The sequence below is a fragment of the Amblyomma americanum genome, chromosome 8 (assembly GCF_052857255.1).
Source record: "Amblyomma americanum isolate KBUSLIRL-KWMA chromosome 8, ASM5285725v1, whole genome shotgun sequence".
NCBI lineage: Eukaryota > Metazoa > Arthropoda > Arachnida > Ixodida > Ixodidae > Amblyomma > Amblyomma americanum.
The window spans coordinates 41477771-41500704 of record NC_135504.1 but is presented as its reverse complement, the minus strand read 5'-3'; the positions used below and the strand labels follow the sequence as shown (position 1 = coordinate 41500704).

The 22934-nt window shown below is 48.7% G+C and overlaps 2 protein-coding genes across 2 annotated transcripts in view; both read left to right on the top strand.

Annotated features, from left to right (window-relative positions):
* The window catches only part of LOC144101480 (uncharacterized), a 252786-nt gene that overhangs the window by 43332 nt on the left and 186520 nt on the right, over positions 1-22934 (top strand). Inside the window, exons 4-6 of the mRNA XM_077634661.1 lie at positions 5666-5714; positions 7251-7354; positions 10999-11016. Of these exons, the coding sequence (XP_077490787.1) occupies positions 5666-5714; positions 7251-7354; positions 10999-11016 (171 nt within the window). The remainder of the gene's footprint in view (positions 1-5665; positions 5715-7250; positions 7355-10998; positions 11017-22934) is intronic.
* The window catches only part of LOC144101486 (uncharacterized), a 38404-nt gene continuing 34107 nt past the window's right edge, over positions 18638-22934 (top strand). The window contains exons 1-3 of the mRNA XM_077634665.1: positions 18638-18803; positions 19521-19670; positions 20622-20778. Coding sequence (XP_077490791.1) covers positions 18638-18803; positions 19521-19670; positions 20622-20778 — 473 coding nt within the window. The remainder of the gene's footprint in view (positions 18804-19520; positions 19671-20621; positions 20779-22934) is intronic.

The following is a 22934-nucleotide window of genomic DNA, read 5'->3' as shown; positions in this document are numbered from 1 at the left end:
ACCTCGACGTCGAGACACTGCAAGCCCTTCAAGAAAGCGATGTGGCCCACCGGGATGTTTGGCACGTGCCGACGCTTAGCCGTACGCTTACGTTGAGCCGTCACTCGGATGCGTCTGCCCTGCTTCGCCATTTACAGCGTTGTGATGCACGTTCTGTCAGGACTCTGCGTCTCACCGGCTGCTTGATGGCTGTCCCTCAACAGGTATTCCTGGCACTCTCTGCATGCGTACACCTGTCGGAGCTGTACTGCGTGAACTGCATTCTAAGTCCCCGGCACCTTTTCGACATGCTCATAACATCGTTATCCTGCCTGGTCCGGCTAGAATGGTCGCTTTTCAATGAGCAAACCTATCTAGACAGGTTCGACGATATTGCCGCCTCGGATAATAACGTCCTGCCGCAATTACGCCGGATGTACGTAGAAGTTGATGACGACTTTGCAACCTGTGACCTTTTCAAGAGAATCCGGAAACGCTGCCTGAACCTGGAACACCTACACGTCCACGCGCTCCACGTAAAAGAATCTGCCACGTTAGCCGCCTGCAAGAAACTGGTTAATCCCGATTGGACGCTGGAAAGCTTCGCCTACACTAGCCAAAGGTTCTCCCAAATTGGCAAATGGTTACTCGTGAGGGCGCTGGAACTTCAAGTGCCACTGGGGTACCTGTGCGTCGGATCTGCCACTTTCGGCAACATCACTTATCGCATGAAGCCGATTTTCTCCTGCACGTGCGTGCACCTGAAATACGTGATCGCATTGGCGGAGCTATCTATTCCAGAAAAAGAGCTCATCTTCTGCGTCGAATGCTGTCCCGAAGCGCCAATGCAGCTGGCACAAGTGTCCGGTCGACCGTGGTTGCGGCGGCAGCAGTCGCTGACGGTCGTCTTGATCCCCCCCTCGGGGCGGTTGTACTTTCGCCATCGGAACCATTATGTGAGCCCGGCGCTCTCTTCGCCTTTGAACATGTTTCTCAACTCCTGCAACAGCCTTACCGAGCTGAACTTCAGCTTGGTTCATTTCGAGCATGGAACGGAGCTGTGCCAGGTATTCCCCTCCGAAGCCCTTTCTCTGCTGCGAGCCATCGCCCTTCCGCAGTGTGCCCTGCAGACGAACGCGTCTCTCCAACAACTAGCGGCTTCCTGCGCAATGCTTGAAGAGCTTGACGTGCGCAGCGGAGACGGCAGCAGCTCTATTTGTTTGGAATGTAGTGTGTGTTCCCTGCCTCTTACTGCTATCAACAGACACACTTTCTCCGCTTTGCACCGAGGGACCAGGCTGCAGAGCCTTACTCTGTTGTCTTTCTACGGTCTGGGGTGCCACAAATTCTTGGCTGAGTGTAACTTGGTGCGCCTTCGTATAACCTGGCCACAGAAGAGCATGACTTCCTGCGATGGACGATCCTTCCTTGCGTGCTTCAGTTCGAGTGAGCACTTGCGGTCTCTGACCCTGCGGAGTCCCAACGTGGCCGTGAGTGCGATCTGCAACGAACTCAGCACCGCAGGCGTGTTGCGTCTACGGACACTGTGCATCGTTTCCGGCGTCGACGCAAGTGGCTGCGCTCAGGAATCGATTTCAGAGCTGTCAAGGCGTCTACCGCTGCTTGAAACTGTCCATGCGCACTACTTGGATGAACGTCACAGCCTGCACCGTGTGACCTGGATTCGATGTTGGCGACTCAGCGGCCCGGGTGAAAGGAAGGACTTCGAGGCTGGTGCCTTTCTTTCGAATGCACCGTGCTCGCCAGACTGCGCTATGACGACGTTAATCGGATTGAAGAAACCGCGGCACTAAAGGACTACACGCTTTAAAAGAAAGCAGGCTCATTAACTTTACCTATGCATCCCTATCGTACAGATTTGGACAGGTGGCACCTATATGGACCAAACAGCGAACTGCAGTGCTCCTGAGTTTCGGCTGAGCATGTCGTCGTCTAGGTATTCCTATTAGCCTCCAGCTTCGGTCGCTGCGTAATTCAGTTGTCACCGCTTTTAGTATATTTTAGCGCATTCTTCTTGTACGAGGTGTGATCGTTGTACTATCTTTAGTGGCAGCATCTTTCATACGATGCCAGTGGTCGGACCATATTTTACTCATGTTTCGCATGTCATCTCAGAGTAGTTCTTCCCATCTTGACCCTTGATGTTAAAGGTCGCCGATTACATTCCCATCATACGTGGCTTTTATGAACTCTGCATTTTAGAGTAGTTGCGATGTTAGTTTTTGACGAAGGGGGCGTGTCCCTCCTATGTGCGAACGTCATGTCATTTCTTCTTTGCATAGTGTCAGCGTATACTCTCCTGGCATTGTAAGGCATTGCAAGCTGTGTCAATCAGTGCACGGCTTTTTTATTGTGTGTGAACTGTCGATGCTGCTTTATTATTCTGGTCTTGATTTCTTTCCACATTTTAATAAAGACCCAAAACCATATGAAAACTTTCTTTTTGTAGCTGAGCTACACTGGCCGAGGTTGAGCAATTTCGCGTGGCTCCTGGAGCCACGCGCTGCGCATGCGAGGAGCAGTGACGTCACATGGCGCACAGCTGGTGCGCCGGAGCCGCCGCCTCTGAGTTCGCCTCGCCGGTCATTGCCGCGTCATAGCCGCGGCAGACGCACTGGCGCCGGCGCGTGCAAAGCTGTGCGCCTCCGTTGCTCGGTAGCCAAATCTGACGATGCGCCGGCGCCGCTTAATAGCGCCTCTCATTTCTTGCGCATGCGCAGAGGTATCAGTGGTGGCGTACATATTGCGGGGCGTTTACCAGTGTGGTATAGGCATGGAGAACGAGAGCGAAATTGCTGCTCAGCGGCGCAGCGTAGCTCACGCTACATATATCCTTGCATTGACGAGCTAAGCCACTTAATTTTTTCACTTCTTGGATTGTGTGCGTCTTCGTCGCTGATATATCACGGCCTTATCAACAGTTTACTCTGTGCAAGGACAGATTTATCAGGTGTACGGTTGTACATATGATACTACGTTGTGTCGACAGATTCAACAGTAATTTTGGGCAGGGATGTCGGAGCTATTCATGGTTTTTAATGCAAATAAACGCGCGTAGCTGATTCAATACCTGCCGGTTCGTCTAGAGATGGCGTGCGCTTCCAATAATTATTCGGCAGAGAAGACGCAGTATTTATTCCGCTCTAAGTCGACGACGAAACCGCAGCCGGAAAGGATGCAGGAGGAGCAGAAAATTTTATGGTTATCTGGGGTTTTAGGGGCATCTTCAGCGATGTTGTCTCCATGGCTGTAGCCCCAGGAGTCTTCTGTGTCGAGCTCGTCCACTTTTAATTGATAGTTGGTTGCCCTCAGTCCAGGGCTCCGCCAGCCACTGCCGCCCGTTGATTTCGGGGTACCAGCCATTGTTGGTCTTCACAGGGGTCGCTGGGCAGCAGAGCCTCCCATTGCTCCGCACTCGGGGTTGGTATTTTGGGGTCCGCGTCTGTGTTTGGACAGGTGCAGCAAAGTGGCTTGTGAGATAGCACAGCAGCGTTGCAGTACTTCCTCACAAGTCTCAGCGTATGAGGAGTGCGCAAACATATGCGCACGAGAAACACTTCAGCAAGCATTTTCTGGAATGTGTGGTTGCGTGAACATTGTGGCGGCTGGTGCAACCTGCGTTTCAAGTTCGCGGCGTCAGTGGAGTCAGTCTTCAACGTGACCCCTTCCCCGTTTTAATAGTGGTCGCAAAAATTGATGGTGCCCTAACCCTGTTAGCCCAGGCTATACGTAGCGTAAGCACGGCGACATCTGGTTCGGAAGAGTTAATATATGAGAGGCGCGCATTCACTGAATGCGACTTTATCCACGGTTAAACCTTGCGGCGGAGTGGTCGCGTCTTCGCCTCAAAGGCCCTGGTTCGATTCCCTGCCTAGACGCAAGGTTTTTTTTTTATTCACTGAGTGTGCGGGGAGGGGGTTGACCGTCTTCGGTCACATTGAGCGGAGCAGCTGCCCTGGTCATGTGGTTTTTCACGCGGTTGGCCCCGTGACCGGTCACGTGGTGCGGTTTCGAGAGGATGCGCAGACCGGCGAGTCGCGGGTGGTGGCAGCGGATCCGGCGCGCCAGCTGTGCGCCGTGTGACGTCACTGGTCCTTCTGCATGCGCAGCACGCCTCTCCTGAAGCCACGAGAAACTGCTCAACCTCGGCTAGTGTAGCTTACGCTACAAAATATTTGTTTTGTGGTGCTGCCGGCCTCTCGCGGAGGTTCGTCGAAGTCCTGCTAGGGCAGTATTTCTCCCTCGGTGTACGCTCAAGCCACTGGGTTGCTCCATGGGATCGCTCCGAGTTAATTTTTGACCTCCTGGCGTTGCTTCACGTACAGTCGTCCGCTCACATAACGGGCACCGCGGACAGCCTGACACAGACAGACTCTAGCGCCACGAAGCGTTATGCGCTGGGTGCGGGATAATGCCCTCAGTTTGTTGTCGGAGGCTGTAAACAGGTGGCGTGGTGCAGTTCCGTCTTGCTCCTTTTTGCGCCTACACTCGATTCCCGCACAAACAGCACCCTCCTGAAGGGGGCGTTTTCCCGAGTTTCGCTCGCGGTTGCGGCCTCGCGCGTCCACGGACTGTTTGCAGTTTTCTTGTCGGGAGAACCCGACATTTGGCGCGCAGTTGCCGCAGCTCGCGCTTCTTTCTAGTTTGTTGCTAAGACTGCCGATCTAGCAAACCAATTGCTATGAACAGTGTTAGGAGCGCAAAGTCGGGTGCCTAATACCGGTCTGGTTTCTCAACAATCGGTCTCAAAAAGGTAAATTTAATTAGACTCATTGGTGCTTTTTTACAGGGCTGCTGTCTGCTCTCATGGCGAAATGGTAACTTAATGCTAATCACGCATCGACTTGACAGCACATGGGCACCAGCCCTCTGACTCGTTGCATCAATCGCTAGAGTCTTCTCGGTTGGACTAATAGGAGGATTATTTTTTAAGGTCAGAAGTTAGCGCTTTTAGCTATTAGCTGGACATCACGAAACTTGTTTGAATCAATCACAAATATCGTTAATATGTTTTGTTGCTTAGCAAACTCGCAACTTTTTCTGTGACGTCTTATGTTTGATCTTCAGAACAGTGCAGACGAAGCGGGAAGCGAGATACCGATATGAAAAAAAAAAATAACAGGTGAGCTTTGTAACAGAACGAAGAAGAACATGTGATTTTTTTACGGAAGATTTATTTGCAGTTAAGCCTTACCATTTTGCATAAACTCGTGTGAGCGCTGTTGGTTGCTTTTTCTTGCCTTAAGCGCAGCGTATTGACCATGAAATTTATTTTATTTATGCAAAAGCATTACCAGGCTATGTTGTGTCCGCAGATTGTATCGACGAATCTGACGCAATCAGTCATGATCGAAAGAGTGGTGCGTTGAAGTATATAAAGTCAATGATTAAACATTATCGAGTCAGGGTGAATAACACTTTAGTTAAATAACCAAATTATTGAGTATAATCATTGCCTAAATGATGAAAATAATACATTAATTAACAGCACTAATTCATGACACCGATTCCTTCCTTCCTTGCTCAATTCATTAATTCCTTCTTTTGTTCATTTCTTTTTTCACTCTTTCTTTTCTCGCCTTCCTCTTTTCTTCCTTCCTTCTCTCTTTCTTGTCATTCTCTTTTTACCTTAGTCTCTATCTTTCTTTCTTGTTTTTTGCAACAGAACAGAGTGTGCTGAGCGTGGTCGTCACGAGACGAGATGCTGAAAGCGAGTAAGTAGGTCTTTCTTTCACAATTTTTCTCAGTAGAGTCCTTGAAACAGGTTTATCTGAGCCCGTGAAAGGATATTGTGAAGGGCATCGGTCTACGGGACTTAAATACGCAACTGTTATTCTTCGCAAAGCTATTCGCACGCAAACCAGGCCTACGACTGGCAGGTGCCCGAGCGCTCACCGGTCTGAGTAGCTAGAAATAATATTCACGATAACGAGCCGCTTTAAAGCGAGCGTAGACCTGTGAAGTCATCCCCTCACCTGTCGACGCTGTAGGAAACCTGCAATGAAGTTTTCTTTGTTGATAGCAGTGCAGTAACACACAGTCTAGCGTTAAGAGGAAGCTCATTTTTAGTGGGACCCGTAGTGCTTTCCCACGCCTCCTCCTTGCTATTCTATGCATCGTTTTCTGCTCCCTGTCGAAGCCACGCGCGGCGTGCTCTAAGTGAAGAACGAAAAACTAAAAAAATTGACTGGGCAGAGGCAGTCGACAACAAAGCCATAACCGCCATTTGTTGTGCCTGCCTCTGTTTTGTCTCTACTTTTGCGGTTTTAGTTCTTCATAATGTCTGACCGATTGGCCTGCAACTATATATGTCGTCCTAAGTTGATTATACCGAATGTGCTCCATAGAAACCAGTTTGGCAAGGAATGCTATCAACCATATGCGTGCTTCTAACCGTTCGCAATATGTCCTCGCGTCGATCCCGAACCAAGCGGCCTCAGATTTCAGGCTTGCACTGGAACATTTCCAGAGCAGCCTGGGAATTTTAGGCTGGCTGCATATTGACACTTCTATTGTGCATGGTTTTGCTTAGACGTAGTATAGCGTTTCATCTGCACCGTGCGACTACATCTCTGTAGAAATGATGATGCTGATTTCATTTGTAGCGGCCTAAGGAGAGGATGGCCAGCTTTGGTCTCCCCCCCCCCCCCCCCCCCCCCCAAAAAAGTAGAGACTCCTTACCTAAGCATTCTATTTTGAGGAAGCAGAGCGCAAGGCCAGGGGAGAGTGGCCAGGAGAAAGCTTGTACCTATTGGTAAGTAATTGGCTTTCCAGTGGAACTGCCAGTACAGAATTTAACGGGACGCGTGAGAATAGTTTTAAATACTTTTTCTTCCCAACTTGCGAACGGTTTGACGATTCGAGACGTAAATTCAGGGCAAAGATTTATACACACCTCTCAGTACAGAAGTAAACGAGGCCTGTGAGAAGATTTGTAAAAAAAACTTCTCTTCCTTACTTTCGAACGGTTTGAAATTTCGAAACGTAAATTCAGGTAAAAGATTTACATACATCTCTCAGTACATAATTAAAAGGGACGTGTGAGAAGATTTGTAAGGAATATTTTCTTCCTCGCTTTCAAATGATTTGAAGTTTCGAGAATTAAATTCATAGCGCAGATTTATATACATTTCTAGATCGATGCAAAGAAAAGACACCTGCAGATACTTTTTATCGATGCTACATATTATTCTAGTGAGGTGGAATAATAATTTTTTCTGATCAGATGTTTCGCTTGTTCAACGACGCAGGGAGAAGGAGGAGGACCGCCGGGTGTGCTTCATCCTTTGCTGCAACTGCTTCCTCTGCATCCTCATGATCATCCTGCTGTTCCTGCTCATGCTCAAGTTCACGAGTGAGGAGGCAGACGCTGCTTGCTTAGTGGTTAACATGCGCAACCATCCTGCTGGCTTCGAGCAGTTGTTTAAAAGGCGGGGCATTCTAACGACAGTTCTGGTTCAGAAGCACTGCGCTATACCTGTCGTAAACCGCAACTCACACCAAAAAGTGGTGGTGGAAAACATTTAGCCAAGGCTATTTACAGGAGAGAGTGGGGACTGGCCTTAAGGCCAGCCCCGTACAAATTCAAGGAGGCGTCCCTACTCCGTGGCACCTGCGGCTTCAGCGGCAGCTCGGCGGCTAGCCAAGAGAGCTCGTTGGAAGGCGCATGAACTCTTCATGCACTTATAACAGAGCCAGTAAGTGCGCCTTCACTCTCACCCCGCCGTGGTGGCTCAGTTTTTAGGGCACTCGCCTACTGATCCGGAGTACCTGGGTTCTCACCCGACCGCGGCGGCTGCGTTTCGATGGAGGCGAAACGCAAAGGCGCCCGTGTGCTGTGCGATGTCGGTGCACGTTAAAGATCCCCAGGCGGTCGAAATTTTTTCCGAAGCTCGCCACTACGGCACCGTGCTTCTTCCTTTCTTCTCTCAGTCCCTCCTTTATTCCTTCCCTTACGGCGCGGTTTAGATGTCCGCCGAGATGTGAGGCAGATACTGGCCATTCCCTTTCCCCAAAAATCATTTATTTCATTTTTCCTTTATTTCCGCTGCCCCAGCTCAGGTGCTTCAGTATCGATGGCAGATGCCGGGGCTAGCAAAAATCTTTTCCTTCCTTTTTACTATTATTTTAATAAAAAACCACTACCACCTCCAGCTTTCCTTTTGATCCGGGGTTCCCGGGTTCCAACCCATCCGCGGCGGCTGCATTTTTATGGAGGCAAAACGCTACTAAGGCGCCCGTGTGCTGTGTGATGACAGTCCACGTTAAAGATCCCCAGGTGGTCGAAATTATTCCGGAGTCCTCCACTACAGCACCTCTTTCTTCCTTTCTTCTTTCACTCCCTCCTTTATTCCTTCACTTACGGTGCGGTTCAGGTGTCCAACGATATATGACACAGATACTTCGCCATTTCCTTTCCCCCAAGACCAATTAATATTATTTTTATTATTATTATTTTCGTTTACTCCCCTCGTAACCGCGTCATCGACTCTTCTGGTAGTGGAGCAAATACTATAATGAATTTTTTAGGAGGCTGTACCGGTGGTTGGAGCTCTCAGTCCGCAATTCGATTGGCGTAGGCTGCCGTCGGGGCTCTTTCGATGAGTTCTTTTTGACTCGTTTCGTCCTAGCTGATCATAGCTGCCGCCCACCCCTTCTGTGTTAGCTGGTTATTAATAGTGACCACCTGATTTCGTTGGCAGGCCCATTCCATATGGTACAGGTCCGCCTTCTCCCCGCAGAATTTGAATTGTGAGTCAAGTGACTCCACGCATCGCGGGAGGTGAGCGCATCGACAGTGTCACCGGCTGTCGCGCACTTACGCGGTCACAACGTGCAATAATCCTCCGCGCGCGCATTAGCTGCGTGTGGCTCGGGGAACGACGGGTGCGTCACGGAATCGCGACGAGTGATGTGTGTGACGGATGCGGTGCAGTGGAAACACTAGAACATCTGCTCCTTCACTGTGCCGCGTTCGCCGATGCTCGTCGCGATATGCTCGCGGCCTGTAGGGCGCAGGGCATACTACCAGACTCCATCAAGACGCTATTGTGGCCGCAGGGCAGTGCGCGCACTCGTGAGCGAACTTTGGTGAGCCTCTGTGCATTCCTCGAACACACGGGCTTGACGTCCCGTCTGTTCTCCGTCAGGTAGTTACACGCAGTGACCGAACGCTCCGCGAGTTCTACCTCGAACGATTAATAACTGGACGCCCCACTCCAGTTGTAACCAACACAGTGCTGTGCACGTGTGTGATTTAATTCCTCTAAAATGAACTAATCACGCGCACAACCTGGACACATTTCTAATTGTGTAAATAGTTTGTACATATTACTTCTCCCCCTGTCCTCTATTCCTGTCCCCTCACCTCTTTCATTTCATTTCTCCATTCTGCCTGCTATCCTTTATTTCCGCTGCCCCAGCTCAGGTGCTTCAGTATCGATGGCAGATGCCGGGGATAGCAAAAATCTTTTCCTTCCTTTCTACTATCATTTTTAATAAAACCAGTACCACAAGGTCAAACCAAACATAACTGCGTGGTGGTGTGGCCCTAGCTATAGTAGTATGACCATGTTATCATTAGACTATGACTGTTGGGTACGTGATCTTGACCCTTGACCTTGACATTTGATTTGATGCAGTGGAAAGTGTGCTTAACAGAGATTTTGCTCGTATAACTATGCTCAAGCCACGTTGAAGCCTAGCCATTTTTTCCATGCTCTCCCCGTGCTATCGGAGGTAGAACCGAATCTTTTACGCGCCGATCATGCGTCAACATCACCACAGCTAGATAAAATAGCCAGGAATAGCTGACGCGAAACCGATCGTCTCACAGTACGAAAAGTTCTCACTTTTGAATACATTGCCAAAAACTTACATCCCTATGGGTTTGCCTCTTGGTCATGCAGAGTGGCTTGTTTTGCAGTGACAGCATTCTAATCTCCTGTCGGTGAGCGAGACCCTTTAGCTCATCCCTCCTGACAGGAGACGCTTAATGGGTGCTTCAAGAGCACCGCTGGGCGTCTTGAAAGCAACGCATGCAAGCTGTATGTTTTTGACAAAGGATGTACCTGACGGATGCTCTTGATACAATCAGTAAGAAAAAGCCGTATTTGTGGATATTTTGTAGACTTCCTACACGTGAAAAACGAACTAATTCTGCATTAGGAGCGTCGAAAAACTCGCCAAGTACACCCGCTCAAGTCCCCTCGATTCCAACCTCGTGACCGCGGCGGCTACGTTTTCATGGCGGCAACACACTAAGGCGCCCGTGTGCTGTGCGATGTCAGTGCACGTTAAAGATCCCCAGGTGGTCGAAATTATTCCGGAGCCCTCCACTTCGGCACCTCTTCTTCCTTTCTTCTTTCACTCCCTCCTTTATTCCTTCCCTCAAGGCGCGGTCCATGTGTCCAACGATATCTTAGACAGATACTGCGCCATTTCCTTTCCCCAAAAACCATTTTTCTATTATTGCTCGTTGGTTTATTGTACCCGCAGCTGGATACTGTCGCTTGATGTGTTTATCTTGCATTTCCGACTGCTCCCACTGTGGTTAGAGACGTGCCACCGCACTTCTGTTGCAACTGACGCCTTGCCGTATTTCACGGAGGATGGAAAAAACTCAGAAGAGACGGTTACGCCACATTTCTTGAGGCCGCTCCCCCCTGTTCCCCCCCCCCCCCCTACTTGGCCACTGTCTCGGCGCGATTGCGCATGCGCAGCAGACAATGTAGAAGACGACGCTGCTGCCTCCAGCGTTACTATTGGCTGCGCCGTTGGCCAAATTCTCCCAGTAGTCCTTGCGAAAGCGCATGACTTCTTCCGGCACACTTTCTGGCGTGCAGCTCGGATAGCGAGGGCCTCTCCTAAGCTTTCCTTCCTCCATGCCGTATTTCGAGGCAAGGCGAGAACGATTTCTGCCCAGAAGTGACAATATGATCATAGAGTGCACGTTATTTGACATGCTCTCTTGCTTTGCCTTCTTTTTTTTACATACAGGCACGGAAATGGAAGACAGTAAGTCGGCATGATTATCTTCCTTAACGTGAACAAGAAATGTGACGCAGAAGTATGTTAAATTAAGCGTTTTGAGATGGCTCCTACTTGGAAAGCAGCGGAGGTTATCACACACTGTACAGAAAAGTGGACATCCACTGTGTTCCTTTACCTTGTCGTTTATTGCGTTTTTGTCCCAGTTTGAGCAAGAAGAGGCCAGCGTAGCCTGCCGCAGTGTCTAAGTGTCTGGCGTTCGGGTGCTGATAACAAGGTCGCGGGATCGATTCCCAGTCATGACGGCCGCATTTGGATGTAGGCGAAACCTGAAGATGATCATGTGCTGCGTGATGTCAGCGCACGTTAATAAAATCCACGCGGCCTAATTTAACGCAAAGCTCTTAACTACGTCACCTCACTTAGCTTATGTGTTGCTTCCTGACATAAACCAAACGTACTACTTCAAAGAAGCCGCCGTTGGCGCTTACTGTTAACAAACTTTATATGGGTAACTCCAGCGAAACTCAAATTGAGCGCCTGAATTTGAACCTAAGGCCTAAACTGAGCCCCTGATCATGAGTACCCTTCCTCTTGACTACGAAACCACACAATCTTTTATAGGCTACCGAGGCTACCTGTGCTTGTTCAGCGGAAGCTCAGTGACAGAAAGCCACGCGTGGAGGCACTATAGTGTTCACCATTTCGCGAAGCAGCTATCGATCCTGACGCGTCGTACCGTGAGGGTAACCGGCTGTAATTTTGTTGACACGATCTGATCTCTATTTCTATACACGTAACGTTCGTTTTAGGTCTTACTTATATTTGCTCTGCCAATATACGCTGTTAATTTGCATTCTTCGCATGTTACAGGGAAACGTCGTATAACGCATTAACAAGAGCATCTGAAGTGTATGCAGTAGTAAAGAAGAAAACCAAAAATCTTAGGCGACTTGAATCTCACGAGAAAACGAAGAGGGTTAGGATTGGTGCAGGGCTTTTTTTTTTTGAATGCAGATAAGACTGCAGTCATAGTAGTGAGAGGAATGATCGGCAACAGGGCATAATGACTTACATGAGGAAAGGCGAATGCGAATGTACCTACCCAATAAAGCTGCTCATTTTCCTTCGTTAGGTGACAAGACCCAGAGCCCGAAGTATAAGCCCGGCATCCCTGGCGGTGGCAATGGCGGCGGAAAGAGTGAGTACAACGAGTTGGCACACCACCAAATATTCCAAAGGACCACTCAAGTGAGGAAGCAAGCTCACCTTGCAAAATGGATTAAGGTAGAGTAGTGGTGTTTAGTCGGTGTGAAATAAGGTGAATTATTGGCTGCATTAATGTGGGTTGGTGGGATTCAGCAGGTGAAATAAGGTAAGTTAGAGAGGATTAGTTGGTAGGTTAAGGTGAAATAGTGGGTCTGGTTCGTGTAATTCCATATGATAATCCAATGGACGGCACTGTCGCTGTCGACTAATCAGGGACGCTGTCGACCAATCAGGGAACATCTTTAAGGAAAAAGTCGGTAGTTTTTGGAAGAGGGAACATCTAAATGGTATTGCATTAAAACTCGAAGGTGGTTACCACACTTTGTAAAGCAGCATTCTGCGACTGTAGAGATTTTTAGAATAGGGTTACCCTATCGGTTAGGGGCATAGGGGAATAGCGGCGTGCCAGTGCGCAGACGCAGGACAGTAACTCCCCTTCGATTATTGTCCTGAGTTCACGCGCTGGCGCCCGGCTATTCCGTTATGCCCCTAGCCGACTGGGTAGCCCTATTCTAAATGTCTCTATCTTAACCGAGATATGTGCGGCGGCGAAGGTGGCGTCCACCAAGCTACACAGTGCCGCTGTCTGTTCAGAGGCGCGAACGCTGCCAGCTCAAGTTATCCTGCTGCGCACTGACCGCGTCAGGAATACGTAGCGCGTTGCACAGCTGCGATTTTATTTACTCCTCGTTTCTTTTTGCTACGCCGCTAGCGCCCACTCGAACGCAGAAAAACCAGGAAACGCGCCCTTAACTGCTGTCGGAGAAAAAATAAAAAGATCCACGTTAGAGCGAATGAGTGGGTGTACCCCCAAACTCATAAATGGCCTTAGACACTTCCCCTTGCCTGAACGATAATCACACTGATCAACAGGTGAATGTGGGAGTACTATCTATGTTGCGACACACGTTGGCGATGATCGTTACTTTGAAGATTATACCCTTGTAGCTGACGTCGTAATGGGAAAAAAGCAATGTATTAGCGAGAGCTATAAATGCACTACCTTTTTGTGAGAGCGTGGAGACACACGTGTCCTTATGATATATTGCATGCTTTAGGCAACGATGAAGTGTATATCTGTTGAACGTTGGTTAAACGAATTACACGACTGCCTCCGTGGAGTTGGATTCAGTTGCAGGAGTTTAGTGTAAAAGGGGACGAAAAGCTTCGGTCGCATTCTCACCAGAGTCCTTCAATGCTTCTTTTCTGGACGGAACTGCCGCCGGAGTTTCTTATAGGGCCAGCGTCAGCCGCTAGAGGTGCCGCTGTTTGCGAGATTACAAGAATCCGCCGCAGGACTCCCCAGCCACCGTTATATTTCTGCTGGCATTTGAATCTAAACGTTCGAAAATTTCATTGTTTGTGTCGTTAGCTTAGGTTCGAGCATTTGGTTTGAAAGCGGAATCTGCGGCCTCCATGAGACAATCACTGAAAATAAATGGGCAACGCTATCAACGAATGAATACCTCACTGCTGCACATGGTTTACGTTAAATTAACTGCGCTGCCTTTGAAAACGCCAAGTCGCTGGTCATAAAATTCATAAACTGACAGGGCACACTGAGCACCCATTGGTCGGGATAAATTATTTCAAGCAGGAAACGATTCGAACCCCAAGGCCATTTGCTTGTCTCCCGCCTTCACTCAACTTTCTCATACCGCAAAACTTCCACCAGGTAGCCGGTATCATTGTTCGCGCTAATTGAAAGCGGAAACATCACCGTGGTTTGTACTCAACACCTGCTTTACGTGAAAGTGGTTTACGATCAGTGAGGTATCGAGCAGTAGTGAAAACTTAGTGCACGGTACTTCTCGGCTTGGCTTCCCAATGTGGTTTCAGCCTCCTTCCTTCTATCCCTATTCGCGAGAAACCCGAAGCAACTAAGATTAGTCTCGGCACTTTGCATGTCGGGAGAGGCTGGGCACAACTTAAGCTCTGTTAAATCTGAAAAGTAATCACAGAGCTCTGCGGAACGTGCAACTCGAGAGGAAATGGTTCTGGGTTTTGGGATGAACGGAAATGTGCGGTAGCTGCCTGATACGGGGTACACCCGAGTTTCGCTAAGAGAAAAGGGATGAAGCGGCCGGGAGATCTGGCGGCTGTATTAAATTAACACAGAAATATACAAAGGCAAGACCCTCAAGCTGTATTTACAATCCCAGGTGCACTATATCACGATTGCCGATGAGCTGTCGCGAAATTCGAATTTCGATAGTTTCTGAAAACTCTGCTCTAGCTCCTTGTGATTAAAGTTGTGATTAGCCTCATTGATTACCGTGTGACGCAGCAGGTGATTTCATTCGTTTGCAAGCAAAGCCCGAAGTTCGTTCCAGTGCACTGACAGTCGTGAGTTGCGCCGCAGCGAAATTATTAGACGCGTTGCTTAGAACTTCAGAACTAGTCATTCCAAACTCACGAGAGGAACTAGCAAATTACAGACATATTAAGTAGGCAAAAATAAAGCTAAAAACTATCGGAAAGAGTTCAGTGCTTTCCCCAGACTGCCGTTGCAGCAGGAGACGTACTCACGCGCGATTCGTGCAACATCTTAAGGCTGTCTGCAAGAAGCTACAACTCACGACGCCATTTCAGCCATTGTTTTATCGTCGGGCGACCGTAGCTGGAACGGCATCCAGGCATGACACAAAGGGCTTGGTTTGGTTCTACGCTCCCAACAAGTTACATTACCTGAATGCAAAAAACAACAGCAAACGTCGAATTGCAGTGCTGCATTTCCATAAGACCAAAGGGTTTTCGTTTCATCCTCATAACAGAGGCATTACAGCACTAGTAAAGACCGAATGACCTTCAAATGCTAGCAGAACGTTTCTTCTTGCGGGAGAGAAGCTTCCTGCATGACTTGTGTTTTGAATGATCCGCTACGCGGAGCATTCTAGGAACAGTCATTTCGCTGCAGCTGAATGCTGTGGCCTTAACAGTTTTACCCAGCTTTCACCTCTGGGACAAAGCCTCACAACCGTCTCTGAGTGGCGGGTTAAAGTTAGAGTGTATAGGGGAGTTTACGTTCTATCTAAAGTCAATCACATTGGTCTACGTCGGAGACCATGGACATGAGTCACAGAGATATGCCCTCACGATCTTCATTCTCAATTCTTGGTCCGCAGAAACAGGAGGTACTACCACTACTACCGCTGGCAGTGGCACCTCCGGTATCGGCACGACAAGCGCCGGCAGCACCAGCCGTTCGGACGCTACCGGCAGCGTGTCATCTACCGATTCCACGGGGATGTCATCGCAATCTGGGGGGCCCCAGACAACGACGGAGCAAACCACGTCATCCTCGCTAGCGTCGACGTCGGATAGCGGAGGCGTAACGTCGGACTCGATGACGTCGATGTCTACGCTGGATTCCTCGACATCGTCCATGAGTATGTCGTCCGTCTGACTTTTAATAAGAAAATGCACAGTATAGCGCTCGCAAACCACATTTCTATTTTTGAACGTCACCCGTGGATAAAAATGAAAATCCATGTCTTTAAGGACATAAGCATATACAGGGTGTCCCAACAGAAAATAATCGAGGTTTAAAAAAAATGGATTGTCCTTGCTCAGTAAAGCAAGCTAGGAGCGGTTGAGATTCGTGTGGTGTATACAACCCTATAATTGTTTCCGGAAACTTAATATTTAGACTCATTACAAAAACCTTCAAATATTGACATCACCTATAAAGTATCAGTGCACAAGTTGTAGATCGCTTTGTAAGCCAGCCAAATGGAAGGTTTGACGAGATACCATTTAGGTATCTTTTTTTCACCTGCCTTGACAGAAAACCCGCGATATACGATGTAAGAGGGATGCTACTTGACTGCTTCTATAGACAAACGCTGTGTTTACGAACAAAGGAGCCGTTAGCAGCCGCCGGACTCTTCTGGGGGGAGGGGGGGGGGCGAAGAAATGTTTAGCGTCCGTAGAAACATAGGCAATGAAAAGTTTTCAAGGCACGTTCCTGATTTCTGATTGCAACTATGATGTCGTTCCTTCATGAAGAACTATCAAGTTCACCCTAGAATAGACTGTACGCGTACGCAGCGCCATTTCGAAGGCAATGTATTTTTTAAAGCACGCGAAACGTGTGCAGGAATGTTATCGAGAAATCTTTCTGCATAAGGCACAATGAGTTCCGCAATATACTGCTTAAGAAACAGGTAATGAAGATGTATTTCTCCCACACAACAACGTGTAATGCTAGACATTTGTTCCTACATGCTTACTTTATTAATTTGCAGCGCATCGCATGCGGGAAGGGCGGGGTTTTATCAATGGGTGATACAATGGGTAAAAGCTTCTCCTGGCTTGGTGCTCGGCTTATTCAGGGGGAAACGCTTGGGAAATGGGCCTTTGATCTCACCTTGAGTAAACGAAAATACCTTGCGCCACAGCGCACTTTGGCCGCAGATGCCTTGGCAGCTTAAAAATTCATCACCATCATAATTATACAGCGCAATTTTATCTCAATATCATGAGAAAAGTTAACTAAAAACGAATTTTTACTCCGAAAGTGCCTTGAAACGTGGTACAAAGTATTCGCACTTGGAGAGATGTGAAATATTCATGGTCCAGTACATAATAGTGCACAGAAGTCAACAAGTCCACAGAATGGACTTTTCTGCACAAGAACAGTTGGCTATCCTGTCGATGCCGCTCGGTACTGTTTTCTTTTTGCTTGCTTCAGTGCATCTTAGCTGCCTCTGTGCTGATGCTTTATTCCGCTTTCTTGTTTCAAGCTACAACAACGACACGTCGTAAGTATTTTATCCAGCATATCAGTATTGCATCAAGCATTTATTTGTAACCAAGCATGTTAAACAGTACCTAAAATGTATCTCGGTGTGCTGAGTACGCGTCACTAAAACTGGCATGAGTCGCGCAAATCACAGAGTCAATAGTTCAATCTCATGAGGCAATCTGAGCATGATTGCCGTCTGTGGTGGCGAGCACGATGCATGTAATCCCCACCTACTAGCCACTATTATTTAGGCTTGAGGCAAAAAACAGATAGATGCCCAGTATTGATGTACTGTAGATTATTACACATTGGTTCATATTTAGCCGTTCTTCCAAGCACACCTTACAGCGCATGTTTCGAAAAATTCCTCAGAAAAAACTGATAGATTGAGACTAAAGACTAGAATTCATAACAACGCACGCAACGTGGGCATATTGGTGCTGCCCTTGTTCGGAAAAAAGACAGTCTATTGAAAGTAATCTTATACGCAAGCTATTCGCTGTAGAAAGACGAGACTAACTTTTTGGCGACCGTGGAGGAATGCCTTTCCTTAATCGCAGCTACATTTGAAATTCCGGCACTACCTGAACCGACTTGTATTCAATGTTAACGATCGCCACCCACTTTGTTCGGGTTTGCCAATATGTAGGGCCCCTCTTGTTACCTAGCTCGGTGTAGTCTGCGCCTCCAGGAGTTCATCATCACCGCCGTCTACAAGTCTTAACGAGAGAACTGCGATGCAGACTGCCTGTCGGCAAGCCATCGAATAAGGACAATGAGGACATCCTTTTGGAACCCATAAGCACCAGTGACTTCGTACAACAGCAACGCTGAAACCCTGATTTATAGTACCCATAGAGGACGCGGAAGGCAAGTCTTATTCAACGCACGGAGTGTTCGAACTGGGGTTAGCGTCTTGTTGCATTCAGAATTACATCGGTGGACTAACAAGACCGCATGAATTGTCACACTCCCTTCAAACTCTAGGAAATTATAAAGCGAAAATCTGACCAGCTCGGTATTACTAGTGCCCTTCGCCGAGTTCAACACCAATATTACAGGCTGCGTCTCTCCGCTGACGTGGAACATTGCGTCAGGAGTTGCCGTAACTGCGAACACCGCGAAACGTCACCAACCAAGAAAACACGGCGGATTTCTGCACCCAATTCAATCGCCTGCGAGAATATTCCAGCAGATAGACGTGAACCTACTTAACCCATTCGCCACGTCGACATACGGCAAGAATTGATTTATAGCAGCAACCGACTGCTTGACCAGCTACGCCCAGCAGAAATCCCAGCTCCGTGGCAGAGGAACCGAATTTGCAAAATTCTGCGCTGATAATATTTTCCTTCGTCACGATGTTCCGAAATGCTCGTCACAGAGAGGAAGTGTATCTATTGGCGGACACATCTGATCAACCCTGCTGTACAGCGAAATGAGCCAAAGGATGACATCTGCGTATCATCCACAAACTATTGCGCTAACCAAACGCTTAAAGAAATCTATCTCTGATATGGTTGCTTTGTATGTCGACGCCGAACCCAAGGCCTGAGATGCCATCCTTCAATTCGTTTAGACGACTCTGATGAGACCAGCTGTAGGCTCGTCCACGGTAATGAAGCAATTGCCATGATCGACACCATGCAAGGGAATGTCAGCCACCAACACAGCCTCGACGTCACAGCCTACCTGCAGCGCGCGGAAGCCCGTCGGCTTGCCCAGCTGCGCATTAAGACCACCAGCGCACTGACACCCAACGCTGGAATTTGGTGGAGCCGCATGGTCTACAAGTTACGTGACCGTGTTTGGATCTCGATGCCCATTCGCCGCAATGGACTGAATAAGAAATTTTGCGCCTCTACTTGAGGCCGTCAGCTCGGTGAACTGGACGTTGAAGTCGTTCAATATGGAGCAACAGAAGCCTAAAGGCCCCGCGCAGGCCCTGAAATCGCACCTGTTGACTGAGTGGCTAAAATCATAATGCGTGCTCTAATATAGACGCCAGAGCTAGCATTTGCAGGGTTTATTTTAAGTGTCTTTCTTTTCGAGCATCGCGCATGTACTTCCTTACGAGGACGGAAATAGCGCGAAGCTTTGTAATGTTTGTTTATCTAGGGTCCAAGGCGCCGGCACGCGGCTTTATCGAGGGGTCCGAAATAAGGAACGCGTAACACCGGCCTTAAAAAGTTAGGTGGGTTCGCGTAGTGTATTTTACTGCATATGCAATGAAACGAAATGGAAGGTAAATACGGTTCCGGCCGCGGAAAGAGCTATCAACTGTCTTAAGCAGCTAAGCAGCAAATGTCAGAAGGGAAAGGAATAGAGGAGAAAGTAAGTTAGCGAAACAAAGATACGAGGAACATAATTGCTAGAACAAGTTGGATACATGTTGTACCGGACGGGGTTAATTGGAGATAAATGGCTAAAGCCTTTCTCCCGCAGTGAACGTGACCAGCCTATAACCATGGGGACATGGATGCATGTTGCTCTTGTCTTATTTGTGATTCGCTAGTGCCGTGGAGGCTGATATGCGTGTTCGAGTACCTCGCGACGGCGCTGTGGAGCAAGCATGACGTCTGCACGGATTACGTCTACATCCGGTTCTTCATGTACTCAACCGACAAGAGTCAACCACCTCAGTTTGTCTTCAAGCAGCAAAAGCGTGAGTGAAGCTGCTGAGTCCTAGTGTAGCGTAGCGCCCGCTTCCCTCTGTAAGCGAAAACATTTTACGACACACTGGCGTATGTGTGGTCGACGACACTTTTAGAGTGGTTTTGATCAATCGCGGGGACCTCTTCGACGAATCAGTGCAATACACTGCGGGGTTATCTTCTAAGAGCAACTCACAGCACCCAACTAGGGAGGGTTGGAAGGCGGTCGTGTCTAGCTCGGATTTGGAGGCCCAGCGGGCCCTGGTGCAGAGAGGGACTGCCACCCAGCGCAACAACCATCTCCAACTACCAATCCCAATTTAATACAGTGCAACAATGAATGTTTTCTTCTCCTCCACCGGACTGCGAGAGCAGTGCCTCTTTTAAAGCTGCTTCTTTCCTTTTTCCCTTTATTACTCTCGCCTGTTTTGTTCCGGTGCTCATATTATGACGGATGCGCGCCTGTGCGTCACTGACGCCTACGTAGCACCTGTCCCTTCCCCCTCCTCTCGGCGTTTCTTCGCTCGCCAATCCGCACTTCTAGCCGTGCTGTCCTAGACAGTTAATGCCGCAGTGGCTGCTAGGCGGCGCTACTAGTGTCTTACAGGGAGACAACCGTCCTGGTTCCCTATATGCTTTTTTGGAAAAAGTAAAGGGGGAAACGTAAGCTACAGCTTTGGATTGAAAAAGTAGCTGTTGCCGCATCTCATTAATTCGAACTTATGGTTTATTTGAACTGACACTGTGCTGTCATCTACATCAGAACCAGATTTTTATACACTCTCCGCATAAAGCCAGCCGTCCTTATCATTGAGCTCAGCTCTATCGCACTGGTGGTCTCCAACAAAATTTTTGCGTAGTGCTTCGAGTTGTTTTGCACAAGTTTGTTTTAAACCTGTCCTTAGGCCAAATGTACGTGGCCTACATCTAGCCCTGTTGTCCGTCGCGTGCGCCTGCTGCAGTCAATAACATCGTCAACCTCTACTACGACAACACGCCGGCGCTATGGCGGATGTACAACAGGAGGCTGCTGGACGGGCGAGTGAAGGGAGCCATCACACGCTTCAACCAGAGCCGCTGGCACCTGGGCATGTGGGGCGCCACCTACATCCGCCTCATGTGAGTATACAGGGCCGGCATTGGTACATAACATATAGAAAGAAGCTCAACTTTCTCTCCAACTACAGTGGTGATTCTGGTCGGTGCATCATGATGTTTCCAGAAATGGGCGCAGGAGTTTTGGTAGAGCAGCTTTTATTTCGTCACAGTGTTCGTAAAAAAGTGGCACAAACATGGAGGAAGGAAAACGCAGAAGAGGCCCTCGCTGTCCGAGCTCTGCGCCAGAAAGTGCGCCGGAAGTAACGCGTTTTCGCGATGGGTACTGGGAGCTTTGGCCGATGGCGCAGCCAAGACTAACGCCGGGAGCAGTGGCATCGTCTGCTTTCAATGGCGCGTTGCGCATGTGCCAGCGCGCTAAGATCGCGGCCAAGTAGGGGGAGCAGGCTCCAAAAAATGGGACGTGACCACCTCTCCTGAGTTCTTTCCTTCCTCCATGGGCACAAAAAAAGGAATCTTTGCGTCTATGAGCCTTGAGATTACTTGAACATTTTTACCTGTCCGAACCCTCCTCTCCAACAGTGAGGTGTTGTGTAAGTCCATTACGTGTTTGAATTTCGTCCGGTTCATAAGGGCTGTGCATCAAGTAGACGCAACACAGTGGTAGTTACAACGGTTAGCAAAAATCTAGAGACGAAAAAAACCGCAGAGCTCCTAGCCGTCGCTTCTTTGCTTCGCCTCGCTGGAAGGCCTGCTATGAGCCCGTTGACGCTCTCGCGTTCTGAGAGAGATTAGTGAGCAGCTGACGGCAGCGCTTTTAAAGATAAGACAACAAATTCACATCGTCACTAAGAGGCTTGAGCGGCACTTATTTGAGGAATTGAGAAGAGAAAGAAAGAAGGAGTGAGGGGCGCAGTCGCAGTCTCTGCGCCATATCGAAAGGTCATGATTCCATTTTTCAGTGGCTGCCAGGACTCTGTGGTATCAGATGAAAAACACGCTGACGAAGCCGCCTGATCTGCCCACAGTGATGGAGTTCAATTCTGTATTTCTACATCACGATCTGACAGCGTATGAGCTGCGCAGGTTGGCTCTGGAGCTCGCACTTTCTGCGTGGAACACTGGCCAGTTTTTCAACCGTCGCCTCGGGGCACTGGACCCTGGACTGCACATTCGTCTTCTCCGTAATATATCGCGTCGAGAACCAACACTGCTTTGCAGTCTATGGCTCGGTTTTGCATTTACAAGGCAATACATGTTCCGGATTTGGATGGCCGACAGTGCTGCTTGTGAAAGATGTGGCTGCGAGAAGATAATTGTGCGTGTCCTGTGTGAGTGCCCTTCTTTGGCGACCGAGAGACATAGAGGCATAAACCGCTTCGGTCCTCGCCCTTTAAGAGAAGATAAGATCCTGGGACTGTCGCCGCCGCAGTAGACTGTCCTCAAGGCCTGCAAGGCACTGTTTTGATTCTTGAGATCGACTAGCTATATGCAATGAAACTGAACCTTTCTTCAAGGTCTTGCATCTGGCAAACAACCGTTACATCCGTGGCGCCGCTCGGGTGCCAGTGCGCGTGCCCTGGTCTGGCCCAATTTCTGCAGCCCTTATTCTTCCGATTTAAATGTCCCGTGTCTGCTTGTTACTTATTTTGAAGTTTGGGCGCACACAAATGCAAGCTTGACTGAGTAAAACTCCTGCTTGATCTAGTTGCTTCATGCTTGTAGGTGTAATGTCCTTGCTCGCCGCGCCGTTTTGATTACATCTTAAAGCATGTACCAACTGCGTGAAGGCAGAGTTTTACTTGATCACATTTCTTCTACATTGGGCCCTTTCATTCATAGAAGCTTCCGCACGAATCCCGCCACTTTGCTAACTTAATCGTCTTCTTACCACGCCACTCTCGAGTGGTGTCGTATTGGTTGAGAAGAAAACCGGTGCCACTGGAAGTACAGGCTGTCTTCGGTGTTTTGGAGCCATCTTCAGGATACGTCAGGCGCGTATGCAAAATGCTCGTCCGAGTGGCGCTGGTCCTGTCCTGCCGTGTGTGTTCTACTTTTGACCTCGTTCGTCGCGCCGTTTTAATTACATCTTCAAGCAAGCTTGACATTTGAATCACGTCCACGCCAGACCGCGTTGCAGCTTGCGAGCGATCAAGAGATGAAATCTCTAGCACACACAGTATTATTCGCTGCTGCCATGAGTCCGAAGGAACGATAAC